The 13,732-nt window shown below is 42.4% G+C and overlaps 1 protein-coding gene across 2 annotated transcripts in view; it reads left to right on the top strand.

Annotated features, from left to right (window-relative positions):
- DAZL (deleted in azoospermia like) overlaps positions 1-13,732 on the top strand; it is a 52,259-nt gene that overhangs the window by 18,844 nt on the left and 19,683 nt on the right. For both annotated transcript variants that reach the window (XM_070728965.1, XM_070728966.1), the window contains exons 7-8: positions 7,301-7,378; positions 8,585-8,632. In XM_070728965.1, coding sequence (XP_070585066.1) covers positions 7,301-7,378; positions 8,585-8,632 — 126 coding nt within the window. The remainder of the gene's footprint in view (positions 1-7,300; positions 7,379-8,584; positions 8,633-13,732) is intronic.

Here is a 13,732-nt window from a genome sequence, read left to right as displayed (position 1 = left end):
ATTTCTGTCATTAATCAAGTAATCCCTTCCTCCCCTTCTTTTATGTGTTTCTGTCAAAATCATAATATCCACCTTGTATTGCTTAGCCATCCTTAATATCCTAAAACGTTTCAAATCCGATCCCAAACCATTCACATTTAAAACCATTATCTTACACTCCGTCATAATATACCAAAATCACCCTTTTCCCCTCTTGTTTTGCCCTTGGTTTATTTCCCCCCCCTTTCTTTACCCCTATTACCCCCCCCCAACGTGCCTCCCCCTGTGCTGCCCCCACTGAGGGGAGAAGACAAGAAAAAAACTTGCCCATACATGAGGTACATTATCTGGATTGCGTTCCCACTCAACTAGCTCCTCTTTCAACCCTTTTTAATTTTAATAAAGAGAAAATTTCTCCCCCCTCCTTTCTCCTTTAAATATTTCCTTCTTTAATTTTAAATTCTTAAACCACCTTTTTCTCCCCCTTAGACTTCCCCCACTGAATGAAAGATATACAGGAATCCCAAGGCATCTCCAAGAAAAATAATAATAATAATAACAGTAATAATTCTTTTCCTTTTTTTTTTTTCACAACAAGACAAGGGACCAAACACCATCACTTTCTGGCTCTCTTCTCACACAGAGCCTGTGTTTTTCTCCGCTCCTTTCTGATGGCCTCCACCTGCCCGCTTAACTCCTTCAGCTGCTCTTCCCTTCGTCTTTCCTCCTCGTCTGGGGTACTCCGACCGTCAAAAGCCTCTTCTTCATATGCTAGTGCTCCAGTTTCATCAAACTTAATCCCCAGTTGATCCAATAAAGCCTTTCCCTCCTCCAATGAACGTGCTCTGTACATTTTATTGTCCTGGAACACCAAGATGGCCACTGGGTAGCCCCAGCTAATTCTGGTTCCACTTTGATATAACCGGCTTGCAATTGGTTTCAAAACAGCTCTCGCTCTCAGGGTTTCCCAGGAAAGATCCCTCAGAACCCTTATCTCATTTCCGTCTTGTTTAAGGCTCGTAGAAGTCTTCAAAGTTTTATAAATCATCTCTGCTTTTTTTTCACTGAGGAAAGCGACGATTATATCCCTCTGCCTCCCGTCTCTTCTGGGGGCCGCCCAGTGAACTCGCAACAATTCTTCCAAGCTGACATGTACGCCTGTCTGTTTATTTAACCAAGCACAGACAGCTTCTGTTAACTTTAAATCAGAGGCCGAATCCATTCTGAACCCACGTAAACGCAAATTCCTCCTTCTCTGTCGGTCCTCTAAATTAGCAATTCTATCATTTATTTGTTTTATTTTTCCATCGTAATCCATCACTTGTTTCTCAACTTTCAGTATCTTTCCAGCAGAGGATCCCTCCTCCTTTTTAATTTGCTTTACTTCTGAATCCAGCTGTTCCATTTTAGTTTCTACTTTATTAAATCTCTGTTCAAATCCAGTGCAAATGTCCAGCAAATTATCCAGTTTTTTTTCAATGTTCACTAAGCTGGAAACGTCTTCTTTTTTCCCTCCCTCCGCCATTTTAAGATTTATTGTACTCACTTATCACTTCCTTGTTACAGCGAAAACACCTGGGGATTGCGCATGTTGGTTTCTAGGCATTTCACCTCTGGCTCCGAATAAATATATAATGTAAAGAGTTTTCTCTCCCTTAAAAATACTATAAATCCTTCTTAGGAAAAAGAATAGGAGGTACAGGAATCTGCGGGCATCAAAGAGAATTTGAAGATTTACGATTTCAAGCAAAGACAGAGGTGCTTTCGCATGTTCCTATTCTCCAGGATCATAGTCAGTTTCTCAGATTCCAATTTGTGGGCACTCACTATCAATATCGGGCTATTGTCATCGGCCCCTAGAATATTTACTGAATTACTGGTAGCAATAGCAGCATCACTCAGGACCACTCTGTGTGTGTCCAGTGCTACTTAGATAACATATTAATTCAATCAGTCTCTCTTGCCTCAGCTTATTCAATTGTACTGCAGTTCTTCAAATCCAATTCACATATCTCAGACATCCTTTTCAGTGCCCCCAAACTTGCATATCCCAAAAACCTATGTAGATAGTGAATACAGTTATTATGCATAGGTTCATTCTTTACATATATCACATTTCCCACATTACCTTAATCACGCATGACATACACTCTCTCCTTTAAAATTCCTTCTGCACAAATCATAAAATTTTTCAGCTGTTAATCTCCCTACACCTATTAAACAAAATTTCAACTTTGGTACACAAATTACATTGTTTACATGTGTATCCAAACAAGGAATATATGCTGATTCAACTAATTGTACATTTGAAGTTGTTCCATCTGCTAGAGTTACATGTTTTGGCTCAGATGTTTTAAAATTATCATTTAGCAAATCTTTAGAATTAACTATGTGATACGAACAAGCTGAATCAGGAATCCAGGTTGCCTTGCTCTGTTGTGTATTCGCTGACATCATGTAGGCCACATCTCTATTTACTTTAACTCCACACACCCCGCCCCCCCCCCTTTCTTAGCTTTAATCTGATTTGTTGCTGTTTGGACAGTTCTTATAGAATAGAATAGAATAGAATTCTTTATTGGCCAAGTGTGATTGGACACACAAGGAATTTGTCTTGGTGCATATGCTCTCAGTGTACATAAAAGAAAATACACGTTTGTCAAGAATCATGAGGTACAACACTTAATGATTGTCATAGGGGGTCAAATAAGCAATGAAGAAACAATCAATATTAATAAAAATCTTAGGATACAACAATAAGTTACAGTCATACAGTCCTAAGTGGAAAGAAATGGGTGATAGAAATGATGAGAAAAAACTAGTAGAAATAGAAGTGCAGACTTAGCAAAAAGTTATTTGTTTAGTAGAGTGATGGCGTTCTGGAAAAAAACCTGTTCTTGTGTCTAGTTGTTGTGTGCAGTGCTCTGTAGCAACGTTTTGAGGGTAGGTGTTGAAACAGTTTATGTCCAGGATGCGAGGGGGTCAGTAAATATTTTCACAGCCCTCTTTTTGACTCATGCAGTATACCTGTCTTCAATCGAAGGCAGATTGGCAGCAATTGTTTTTTCTGTAGTTCTGATTGTCCTCTGAAGTTTGTGTTGGTCTTGTTGGGTTGCAGAACCAAACCAGACAGTTATAGAGGTGCAGATAACAGACTCAATGATTCCTCTGTAGAACTGTATCAGCAGCTCCTTGGGCAATTTGAGATTACAGAGTTGGCGCAGAAAGAACAGTGCTTTTTTGATGTTCTTGATGCTAGGTGACCATTTTAGGTCTTTAGATATGATAGAACCTAGAAATTTGAAGGTCCCTACTGTAGATACTGTGTTGTATAGTATTGTGAGAGTTGGAAGGATGGAAATGTTTCTCCTAAAGTCTACCACCATCTCTATGGTTTTGAATGTGTTCAGTTCTAGATTGTTCTGATCACACCACAAGGTTAGTTGTTCAACCTCCCATCTGTATGCGGATTCATCATTGTCTCGAATGAGCCGCCCCGAGTTTTCGGAGAGGGGCGGCATATAAATCCAATAAATGAAATGAAATGAGTCCGATCACCATCTCTGGACCTCCACTGCAGCGGAGGCTCTTGATCGAATTGCGCCATTGTGACCTCTGTGGCACTAGACCCCGTAGAGCTCCATGGCTCAACAAGAAGCTCCGGGAGTTGAAACGCCAGAAGAGATGTCTAGAGAAGCGATGGAGAAAGAGTAAGTCTGAATCCGATCGAACACTTGTAACAGCTTTTATTAAGACCTACAATGTGGCGCTCAAGGCGGCAAGATGTGCGTACCATGCTGCCTCTCTGTTTAGAGTGACCCGCTCCCTTCTAAATCGGGGGAGTTGGGGAGCCCTTTCAGGGCAGTGCTGAGGAATTTAACTCCTTTTTCGCTGTTAAAGTCACTCGGATTAGGGCGGACCTCGACTCCAATTGTATAGCACTATCGGCTGATAATGAGTCACTCGAGATGACTGGGGCTAAACGTCTTTGTCCATCTGTCTGGGAGGAGTTTGACTTGGTGACAACTGGTGAAGTGGATAAGGCCATTGGAGCTGTGAGTTCCGCCACCTGTTTACTGGATCCGTGTCCCTCTTGGTTGGTTTCGGCCAGCCGAGAGGTGACACGGAGCTGGGTCCAGGAGATTGTCAACGCCTCCTTGGGAGGGGATCCTTTCCGGCTCCTTATAAGGAGGCACTTGTGCAGCCCCTCCTCAAGAAGCCTTTCCTGGACCCAGCCGTGCTTAATAACTACTGTCCAGTCTCCAACCTTCCCTTTATGGGGAAGGTTGTTGAGAAGGTGGTGGAGCTCCAACTCCAGCAGTCCTTGGAAGAAGCCGATTATCTAGGCCCTCAGCCGTCTGGATTCAGGCCGGGCTACAGCACGGAAACTACTTTGGTCGCGTTGATGGATGATCTCTGGCGAGCCTGGGACGAGCTTGTCCTCTGTCCTGGTGCTTCTTGACCTCTTAGCGGCTTTCGATACCATCGACCATGGTATCCTTCTGCGCCGACTGGAGGGGTTGGGAGTGGGAGGCACTGTTCTCCAGTGGTTCTCCTCCTACCTCTCCGGTCGGTCGAAGTCGCTGTTAGTGGGGGGTCAGAGGTCGACCTCTAGGTCTCTCCCTTGTGGGGTGCCTCAGAGGTCGGTCCTCTCCACCCTGCTATTTAATATCTACATGAAATCGCTGGATGAGATCATCCAAGGGCATGGGGTGAGGTATCATCAATATGCTGATGATACCCAGTTATACATATCTACCCCATGTCCAGTCAACGAAGCAGTGTAAGTGATGTGCTGGTGCCTGGAGGCTGTTGGGGTCTGGATGGGTGTCAACAAGCTCAAACTCAACCCAGACAAGACGGAGTGGCTGTGGGTCTTGCTTCCCAAGGACAATTCCATCTGTCTCTCCATTACCCGGGGGGGGGGGATTATTGACCCCCTCAGAGAGGGTTTGCAACTTGGGCGTCCTTCTCGATTTACAGCTAACATTGGAACACCATCTTTCATCTGTGGCGAGGAGGGCGTTTGCCCAGATTTGCCTGGTGCACCAGTTGCGGCCCTATTTGGACAGGGAGTCATTGCTCACAGTCGCTCATGCCCTCATCACCTCGAGGTTTGATTACTGCAACGCTCTCTACATGGGGCTACCTTTGAAAAGTATTCAGAAACTTCAGATCGTACAGAATGCGGGCCGCGAGAGCCATCGTGGGGCTTCCCAGATTTGCCCATGTTTCTGCAACACTCCGTGGCCTGCACTGGCTGCCAATTAGTTTCCGGTCACAATTCAAAGTGTTGGTTATGACCTTTAAAGCCCTACATGGCTTTGGACCAGAGTACCTCCCTAACTGTCTGCTACCGCACGAATCCCAGCGACCGATAACGTCCCACAGAATTGGCCTTCTCTGGGTCTCGCCGACTAAACAATGTCGTTTGGCGGGGCCCAGGGGAAGAGCCTTCTCTGTAGCAGCCCCGGCCCTCTGGAATCAACTCCCCCCGGAGTTTAGAACTGCCCCCACCCTCCTTGTCTTTTGTAAATTACTCAAGACCCACCTATATCGCCAGGCATGGGGGAACTGAGACATCTCCCCCAGGCTTTTATATTTTATGTTTGGTATGTATGTGTTGTTTGGTTTTAAATGATGGGGTTTTATATGTTTTTTCTCTTTTAATATTAGATTTGTTCCACTGTAACATTGTTTTTATTATTGTTGTGAGCCGCCTCGAGTCTTCAGAGAGGGGCGGCATACAAATCTAATAAATTATTATTATTATTATTATTATTATTATTATTATTGTCTGCAAACTTCAGTAGTTTTAACAGATGGATCATTTGAGATGCAGTCATTGGTGTATAGAGAGAAGAGAAGTGGTGAGAGTACACAGCCTTGAGGGGAGGGCTGTGCTAATTGTACATGTATCTGTCCGTTCCTGTCCACATCTCTATTTCCTTTAACTCCACTGACACCCCCTTCTTAGCTTTAATCTGTGATTTGTTTCTTTTTGGAAAATTCTTTGCAATGTAATCTGTTTCCACAACAGTGGCAACGGATAACAGCAAATTCTTACTTCCTTTTCATCTCTACTTGCACTCTCCATCTGACTTTACTTATCATACTGTCTCTGTCTTGCACAGTCCATTAATTTCGACGTTACAAAGTCTAAATTTAAAGATGTTTCTGGTACACTTTGCAAACTTAAGACAAATTCTCAAAAGGTTAACCGGCTGCCGAAAATGCCATGTGTATAGTTTATTCTTTTACTTTTATTATCACTTACTTAAACACAGGTCTCTTTTCTCACAGAAACTTCTTCTGTAATGCAGCAACAATTTTGGCTTAAGAAACCCAGTTTCTTTTTCAAATCACTATTTCTCCTGCCCATGTCTTCTGATGTTGCCAGCTGGCCACTAATCCTGGTTTCTTCAACTCCTGGTTACTTCACTTCTGGTTACTCCACTCCTGGTCCCATAACCTGTCCAGAAAAGTTGTGTTTGAAAGCGAGTGGTTAGGAAGTGGATAGATGCCAGAATGCTTAGCCAGGAACTCACAAACCAATGTAGATAAATAATAAAAACAGTTCAGCAGGAACAGGTTTAAGTAATTTAATTTAAGTAATTTAAGTAATTTTACTCTTCAGTATTTTTCAAAAAATACTTAATTTCTTCTTCTATTTACAGAATATACTTCTTTAACTATGTACGTGAAGGTATAACAAACCTTACTTACAAGTATCTATTATACTAAGTTTGGTTTAACTATCTTACCACTAGTACGCAGCTCAATCTTAAGGCTTCAATCAGATCACAAACTAAACTATGAACCAATTATCCCACCAACCCAAAACCACACCCAATGCAAAGGTGCTTTCCTTCTTATAATGTTCTAGCCTAATCAGGTTGCAGTCTGAATCATTGTGACTCAGCATTATCATTGTTTTACATATTAACAACCTTTTACCTTACATGGAATATCACCTAGAATATTGTTTATTCTTGGCAGTATTATTACTATTTGTTAAATTTATTTGCTACCAATCATTGTGGCTTCTTGTGATATTTGAAAATAGCAACTAATTAAAAAATTGCTAACTAAAAACAATAACAAAAAAAAGATTCATGAATTTAAGGCTTACACCAACTGGTTGATGCACAAAACATTATTAGTTTGGGATTATGAACCATATTCTACCAATAAAATACTATGGTGTAGGTAAGACTTATGGTAGCTTCTGTCTTAAAGTACAGAAACATTTTCAAAACAGATTTTCAGATGTGTTCACGTAGAAAGCTATCTAAAACTATTCTTGTTTTTGAATTTATAGGCCTATCCTTATGGCTCTCCAGCTTTATTAATTCAGCAACAAGTTCCTGTAGGATACCAGCCAACTTATAATTATCAGGTTTGGGTATATCTCAGTTTTAGTATCCAAAAATTAAAAGTTAAGTTTTATCTAAAGATGTTTTAATATGGCTTTCAGATCATGTTGCTTGATATTTTGAAATGTAGTTATAGGACTAAGTAATCAAGATCATATATGCTGAATAACACTGGGGAACAATTTGTAACACAATTTCTGTTGAGTTTGATTTTTGAACTTTTTTATAGTTAATTAGGCATGCTGGTTTCAAAACTAATTCGTTTTCTTCTACCACATCAAGTTTTTTCTCTACACCTTATATATATACAATATAGTTAATTAAGCAACATGAGCATCAAACTGCATATTTTACAGAGCCTTTTTGCTAACTTTCTGGAAAATCTTGGTGCAGTCAGTAATGAGCAGGGTAAGCAATTCCACCAAGATTTGAAGGTCATGGAGGCACGGTATCAAGGTAGATGGGATGTACAGATGATGGCTGACTTGTTGGAGCATCAAACAAGAATGTCCACAGATTAAACACTGCAGAAAAAGCTATAAGCGAAATTTTTTACCTTAATATGTATAATTACCATTCAATAAAAAAATAACAATTTGTATGAGCACAATTTAACTTGAACTAACTATTAATAGCCTTTTTATGAATAAAATTATTCTTTGTAAACAGTATATTTTGTAAATTTTTATTTTCCTTTATCGTGTAGCTTAAAAAGTTGTCGTGATAGACAAAAACTGGTTATTTTTGGATCTAGAGGCCAGAGGTTAGTTGAAAACAATTCACAGATTTAAGACAATGAAATTGCTGTTCCCCAGTGTAATAGTAGGTCTTGATAAATATCAAATTGTGTCTACTCTCAGTTGTTAACTTTTTGTACTAAAACTGTGCAGTAATCCAGATTTCAAAGAGAAAAAATAATAAGGGCACTTATACATTGCACCTGTCAGCAATTGTGGAGACGCAGAAAAACTAACTTCAATTCAATTTCAGCCTTCCATCCTTCAGAGGTCAGTAAAATAAGGGCCCAAATTGTTGGTAAAATGAGGCAAATACTGACTCTGTAAACCACTTAGAAAGGACTGTAAAGAATTGTCAGGCAGTATATAATCCTAAGTGCTATTGCTACTCAAAGATGCATTATTGTATTCCTGTTATTTTATCAAGCAAATTAAACATTGTGTACTGCTAAAAGTCTGTTAATAGTTTCTTCACTTACTGTTTTTTTTAAGATTCCACCACAATGGCCTCCTGGAGAACCAAGAAATTACATCGTGCCAGTAAGTCACATTATTGTATTTATTTAAATTGAATGGCTAATATTTACAATGAGGAAAGGAGATCTGCCATCCTTATTTATGTATTAGTTGCTGAGTGATTATTTTTATATTGGCATATCTGTTAATTTTACATGAACATAATTTCTGTGACATTAAATAATGCCTTCAATTTGTTTTTGAAATTCTGCAGAAACAAAGAAAAGGCCTCCAAAAAATTACTAAATATCTGGAGAGGTGTACTTGGAAGGAACACTTTAAGTAGTCTACCCCAGACTCTAACACTTTAAAATTGATGCCATAGGCCTTGCTGCTTAACTGTTCCAACTGTGATATGAAACTACAGTGGTCCCTCGACTTGCGCGTTCTCGATTAGCGCGAAACGCTGCAACGCGGTTTTTCAAAAAATATTATTTAAAAAAATAAAATATTAAAAAATAAATTTTTTTTAATTCTGTTCCCTGAATGGAGACCGCCGGCCGCTCAATTGGGCCGGCAGGGAACAGAATGGAGCCTTCCGCGGCGGGGCTGGTAAGGGGGGGAGCCGAGGGGGGAGCCGAGCCCAGCCCCGTGGCATTCGCTTTCCTCCCGCCGGCAGCCGACTGATCGTGGGCTCCTTCGCAACCTCGGAGAGCTTCCTGGTTTTCGTGAGCTTTCATGCCCCGGAAGCTCTCCGAGGTTGCGAAGGAGCCCACAATCAGTCTCGGCTGCGGGTGGGAGGAAGGCGAATCCCCCGTGGGCTCCGTTACATCTTCCGCTGCCAGCCAGGCCATGCTGGCGGCAGCGGAACAATCGCTGGCTGTCAACTTTTCTTTTTAAAACTGGGCAGGAGCTGACTTGCCTCCCCAGTGCTAAAAAGAAAAGTTGACAGCCAGCGCTACGACTGACGGAATGCTGAGCCTCCCGGTGGAAGGCTGCCGCTTGGCCGGGGAGGCTCGGCCGAAAGGGGCTGGAGCGGCAGAGCCGAGCACGCCTTCCGCCCGGGAAGTCCTGCCCCTTCATCCCCACCCCTCGCCCCTGTGGTCGGCGGGGATGAAAGGGCAGGACTCCCTGGGTGGAAGGCGTGCTCGGCTCTGCCGCTCCAGCCGCTTTCGGCCGAGCCTCCCCGGCCAAGCAGCCAGGGAAGTCGAGCCAGGCGTGGCGGCGGCAGCGCTGCTTCTCCGGTCGCCCGGTCCTCTCCTGCCTCCTGCGCCGATGTTCCCCGCTGCGACGGAAGGCAGTCGCTTGGCTAGGGAGGCTCGGCCGAAAGCGGCTGGAGCGGCAGAGCCGAGCACGCCTTCCACCCAGGGAGTCCTGCCCTTTCATCCCCGCCGCGAGGGGGGGGGCGAGGGGTGGGGATGAAGGGGCAGGACTTCCCGGGCGGAAGGCGTGCTCGGCTCTGCCGCTCCAGCCCCTTTCGGCCGAGCCTCCCTAGCCAAGCGACTGCCTTCCGTCGCAGCGGGGAACATCGGCGCAGGAGGCAGGAGAGGACCGGGCGACCGGAGAAGCAGCGCTGCCGCCGCCACGCCTGGCTCGACTTCCCTGGCTGCTCGGCCGAAAGGGGCTGGAGCGGCAGAGCCGAGCATGCCTTCCGCCCGGGAAGTCCTGCCCCTTCATCCCCACCCCTCGCCCCTGTGGCCGGCTCATCCAGGGGGGCGTGTGTGGACTGGCAAGCGGCAAGCGGGAAGACCAAGGGAAGGTTCCTTTAGCCGCCCAACACCTGATCCGCTCCGCAGCGTGGCAGCAGCGAGGAGCCGAAGATGGGGTTTCCCCTTTGCCTTTACCCCATCTTCGGCTCCTCGCTGCTTCCGCGCTGCGGAGCAGATCAGCTGTTGGGCGGCTGAAGGAATCTTCCCTTGGTCTTCCCCGCCGCCCACACGCAAACTCCACCATCTGCGCATGTGCGGCCATGAAAAAAATGGCGCACATGCGCAGATGGTGGTTTTACTTCCGCATCCAATATAACGCGGAAATCGGTTAGCGCGGGAGGTCTTGGAACGTAACCCCCGCGCTAACCGAGAGATCACTGTACTTAGAACATAAACCATAGATGCAAACTAAACACTGCCATCTACTGGCTGAATAATTCTGTAATTGTTGCAATACAACATATATTCTAACTCTGACAAAAGATTAGTTTCAAGAGGAGTGACATACCATATTTTTGGAGTATAAGACCCACCTAGATTTTAGAGGTGGAAAACAGGAAAAAAATAATCTGAACCCAATGGTGTAGTAATATATTATTTAATAAAATACCAGTTTAACAATACTTTTTACAACCAAGTACACTGTTTACAAACTTTAAACTTGACAGTTTTAAGGTTAGTGGACTTCAACACCCAGAATTCCTCCTCTAGTCATGCTATCTCAGAAATGGGAGTTGAAGTCCACAAGTCTTAACTTGCCAAGTTTGAATACGCTTGCACCCCTAATCCCTAACCCAGAGGTTTTCAAACTTGACAGCTTTAAGACTAGTTGACTTAAACTCCCAGAATTTCTCCTCCAGTCATGATAGATGGGGTAATTAAGAAAGCAAAACCAGCCCTTTTTTGAGAAAAAATGGGCAATCTTTTGCCTGCGGTGTTTTTTGTCCATTTGTTTGTTTGTTTGGTTTTTGCAAAAATTGGGTGAGCAAAGGGTCCGGAGAGCCTGCAGACAACTCTTGGCAAAAATGCGATGGCAAAAATGCCCCCATTTTTATGAAAAATGAGCCCTTTTTTGCCCATTTTATCACAAAAATTGAAGCATTTTTGCCTTCCTCCAGTTCCCAAGATCTCTCTGCAAGTTCCCTAGACCCCTTTCCCCACCCCATTATTGGGGGGGGGGGAATGTGGGGGGGGGGAAGCCCCCCAAATGGCCCATTTTTTGCAAAAACATTTGCCATTTCCCAGCACCTGGGAGCTCTGCATGCGTGGGGGAACTTCAGGACAAAATGGCTGCATTCGGTGTATAAGATGCACCGAGATTTCCACTCTCTTTTAAAGAGGGGAAAGGTGCGTCTTATACTCCGAAAAATACAGTACTACATTTTATTAGTATATCTTTCAGAAAAAATAATCGTTCTGATTTCATTATTGTCCATTATTTGTGGTTATTTTTTTTTTTTTAGGTGAGTAAAGAAATACTTGTCATTCTTTTTTCATTTTCATGCAAATTTTGTTGTATTACTTTTATGTTTCTATCCATCTCTTTCATGTTTCCTTTCACTTCTCCCATTTCAGCTTTGAGATCTCCCATCTCAATTTTCATTTCTTCAAGGTATTTTTTCCCTTCTCTATTTGCATCCATAGAGATTTGAGTTTTCTGCATAAAGTCTTGGATAGTGGCCAAGGAATTTTGTATGTTCTGAAAATTTGGTTCTGTCGGAGCTTTCTCCTCTTCTTTTTCCTTGTCCTTGGCCAACATTGTTGTTATTGATCTTTGTTGTAATGGAGATGTTACTGGAGATGCCTTTGGGGTGGAGGTTGGAGTGGATGTCTGTTTTTTTGTTGTGGTGGTGGTCGGAACTTAGCATCCTGGAAGAACTTCTCATACCTCTAAAAATTTTCAATCCATTTAATAGTACAATATCTTAATTTATTCTCTATTGTTCTTAATATTACAACTACGTTGTTTATAACAGCTATAATCAAACTAATTAATAATACAATAAAAGGACGAGGAAATAAGAAAAAAATACAATAATAAAATACTGAAGTATCAAAAAAGAGTAATATAAAATATAGAAAAAAAGAAAATTTAAGTATAATTTTTAAAACACAGACTAAGTTGTTTATTTTCACTACAGTAAAACAAGAATTTATCAATATCCACAAAGTTAATATATGTATATTTGAAAAAATTAAAAAAGAAAAGAAATAACACCATGTGGTTAATTAATTAATTGTTAACGTCAGTCCAAACTATTATTCTATTTAATTTATAAAATCAACACCGGATTAAAAATTCAAAAAGAGGGGAGAGAGGCAAAAGAGGAAAGAAGAGAAAAAAAAACAAATATGTATCAACTTATAGAGAACAACCTATCTATAAAGGTTTGGGGGTATACCTGATCGAGAGGGGGAAAATTAAAAATTTAATGCACCATTCTATAGCTTAACTATCTATAATAAAAAGGAAACCATAAAATATAAAATATAATAAGGGGGAAAAGTATAAAAAGAAGTCACTGGATACTTAGATTGTGTATTCAATATAAGTAATTCAAGTCAGAGCAGGAAAAAAAAAGATTTTTAAATTTAGTTTTTAAAAAATCTTTCTTAAATTTTTAAATTCTTCTTGTTTCCTCTTTCCTTTATACTGTAATATTTGGTCTATGATGTTTATTCCGTCCTCGGGTTTGCAATTATTTTAGTCCGTAAAACAAAGTCCAAAAAAATTTAGTGTCAATCCACAAAAAGAAAAGAGGAAGAAAAAATAAAAATTAAAAAAATAAGCAATAAGCAATAAGAGTTTATCTTATTTGTAATCCAAATTGAGAATTCTGTATGTAGGTCTATTAGACCAGGGGTCTCCAACCGCCGGTCCGCGGACCGCCGGCAAAGGCTTTTCTTATTTTGAATACGTATTCCGAGTGGGCTAGCAGGGAGATAGAGAGCACGCGCAAAACCGCCCGTGCGCCCCCGACATTGAATATCACCTTCCGCCGGCCCCGCCTCTCATGCAAACCCCCTTGCTGAGAGCCCGGGGCGAAAGTCCTCTCGGCAAATGTGAGGCGGGCAGGGCGTGCGCGCGTCACCGCTGACAAGAACGGAGAGAGAACGAGAGTGAGTGAAAGCAACAGACAGCAAGATAGAGAGAAAGTGAGAAAGAGAGAGTGAGAGAAAGGGGGGAGAGAAAGAGATAGCAAGAGAGAGAGAACAAGAGAGAGAAAGAGCGTGAGAAACAAAACAAGAGAGAAAGAGTGAGAGAGAGAGAAAGCAAAAGAGACAGAAAGAAAACAAGAGAGAGAAAGTGAGAAGAGAGAGAAAGAGGGGGAGAGAGAGAGAAAGAGAGAGGGGGGAGAGAGGGAAAGGGGGGAGAGATAGCAAGAGAGGGAGAGAGAAAGAGAGAGGGAAAGGGGGAGAGAGGGGGGAGAGAAAGAGGAGAGAAAGGAAGAGGAGAGAGAGAAAGGAAGAGAAA

This window comes from Erythrolamprus reginae, chromosome Z (assembly GCF_031021105.1).
Source record: "Erythrolamprus reginae isolate rEryReg1 chromosome Z, rEryReg1.hap1, whole genome shotgun sequence".
Lineage (NCBI taxonomy): Eukaryota > Metazoa > Chordata > Lepidosauria > Squamata > Dipsadidae > Erythrolamprus > Erythrolamprus reginae.
This window is presented reverse-complemented; position numbering and strand designations above follow the sequence as displayed.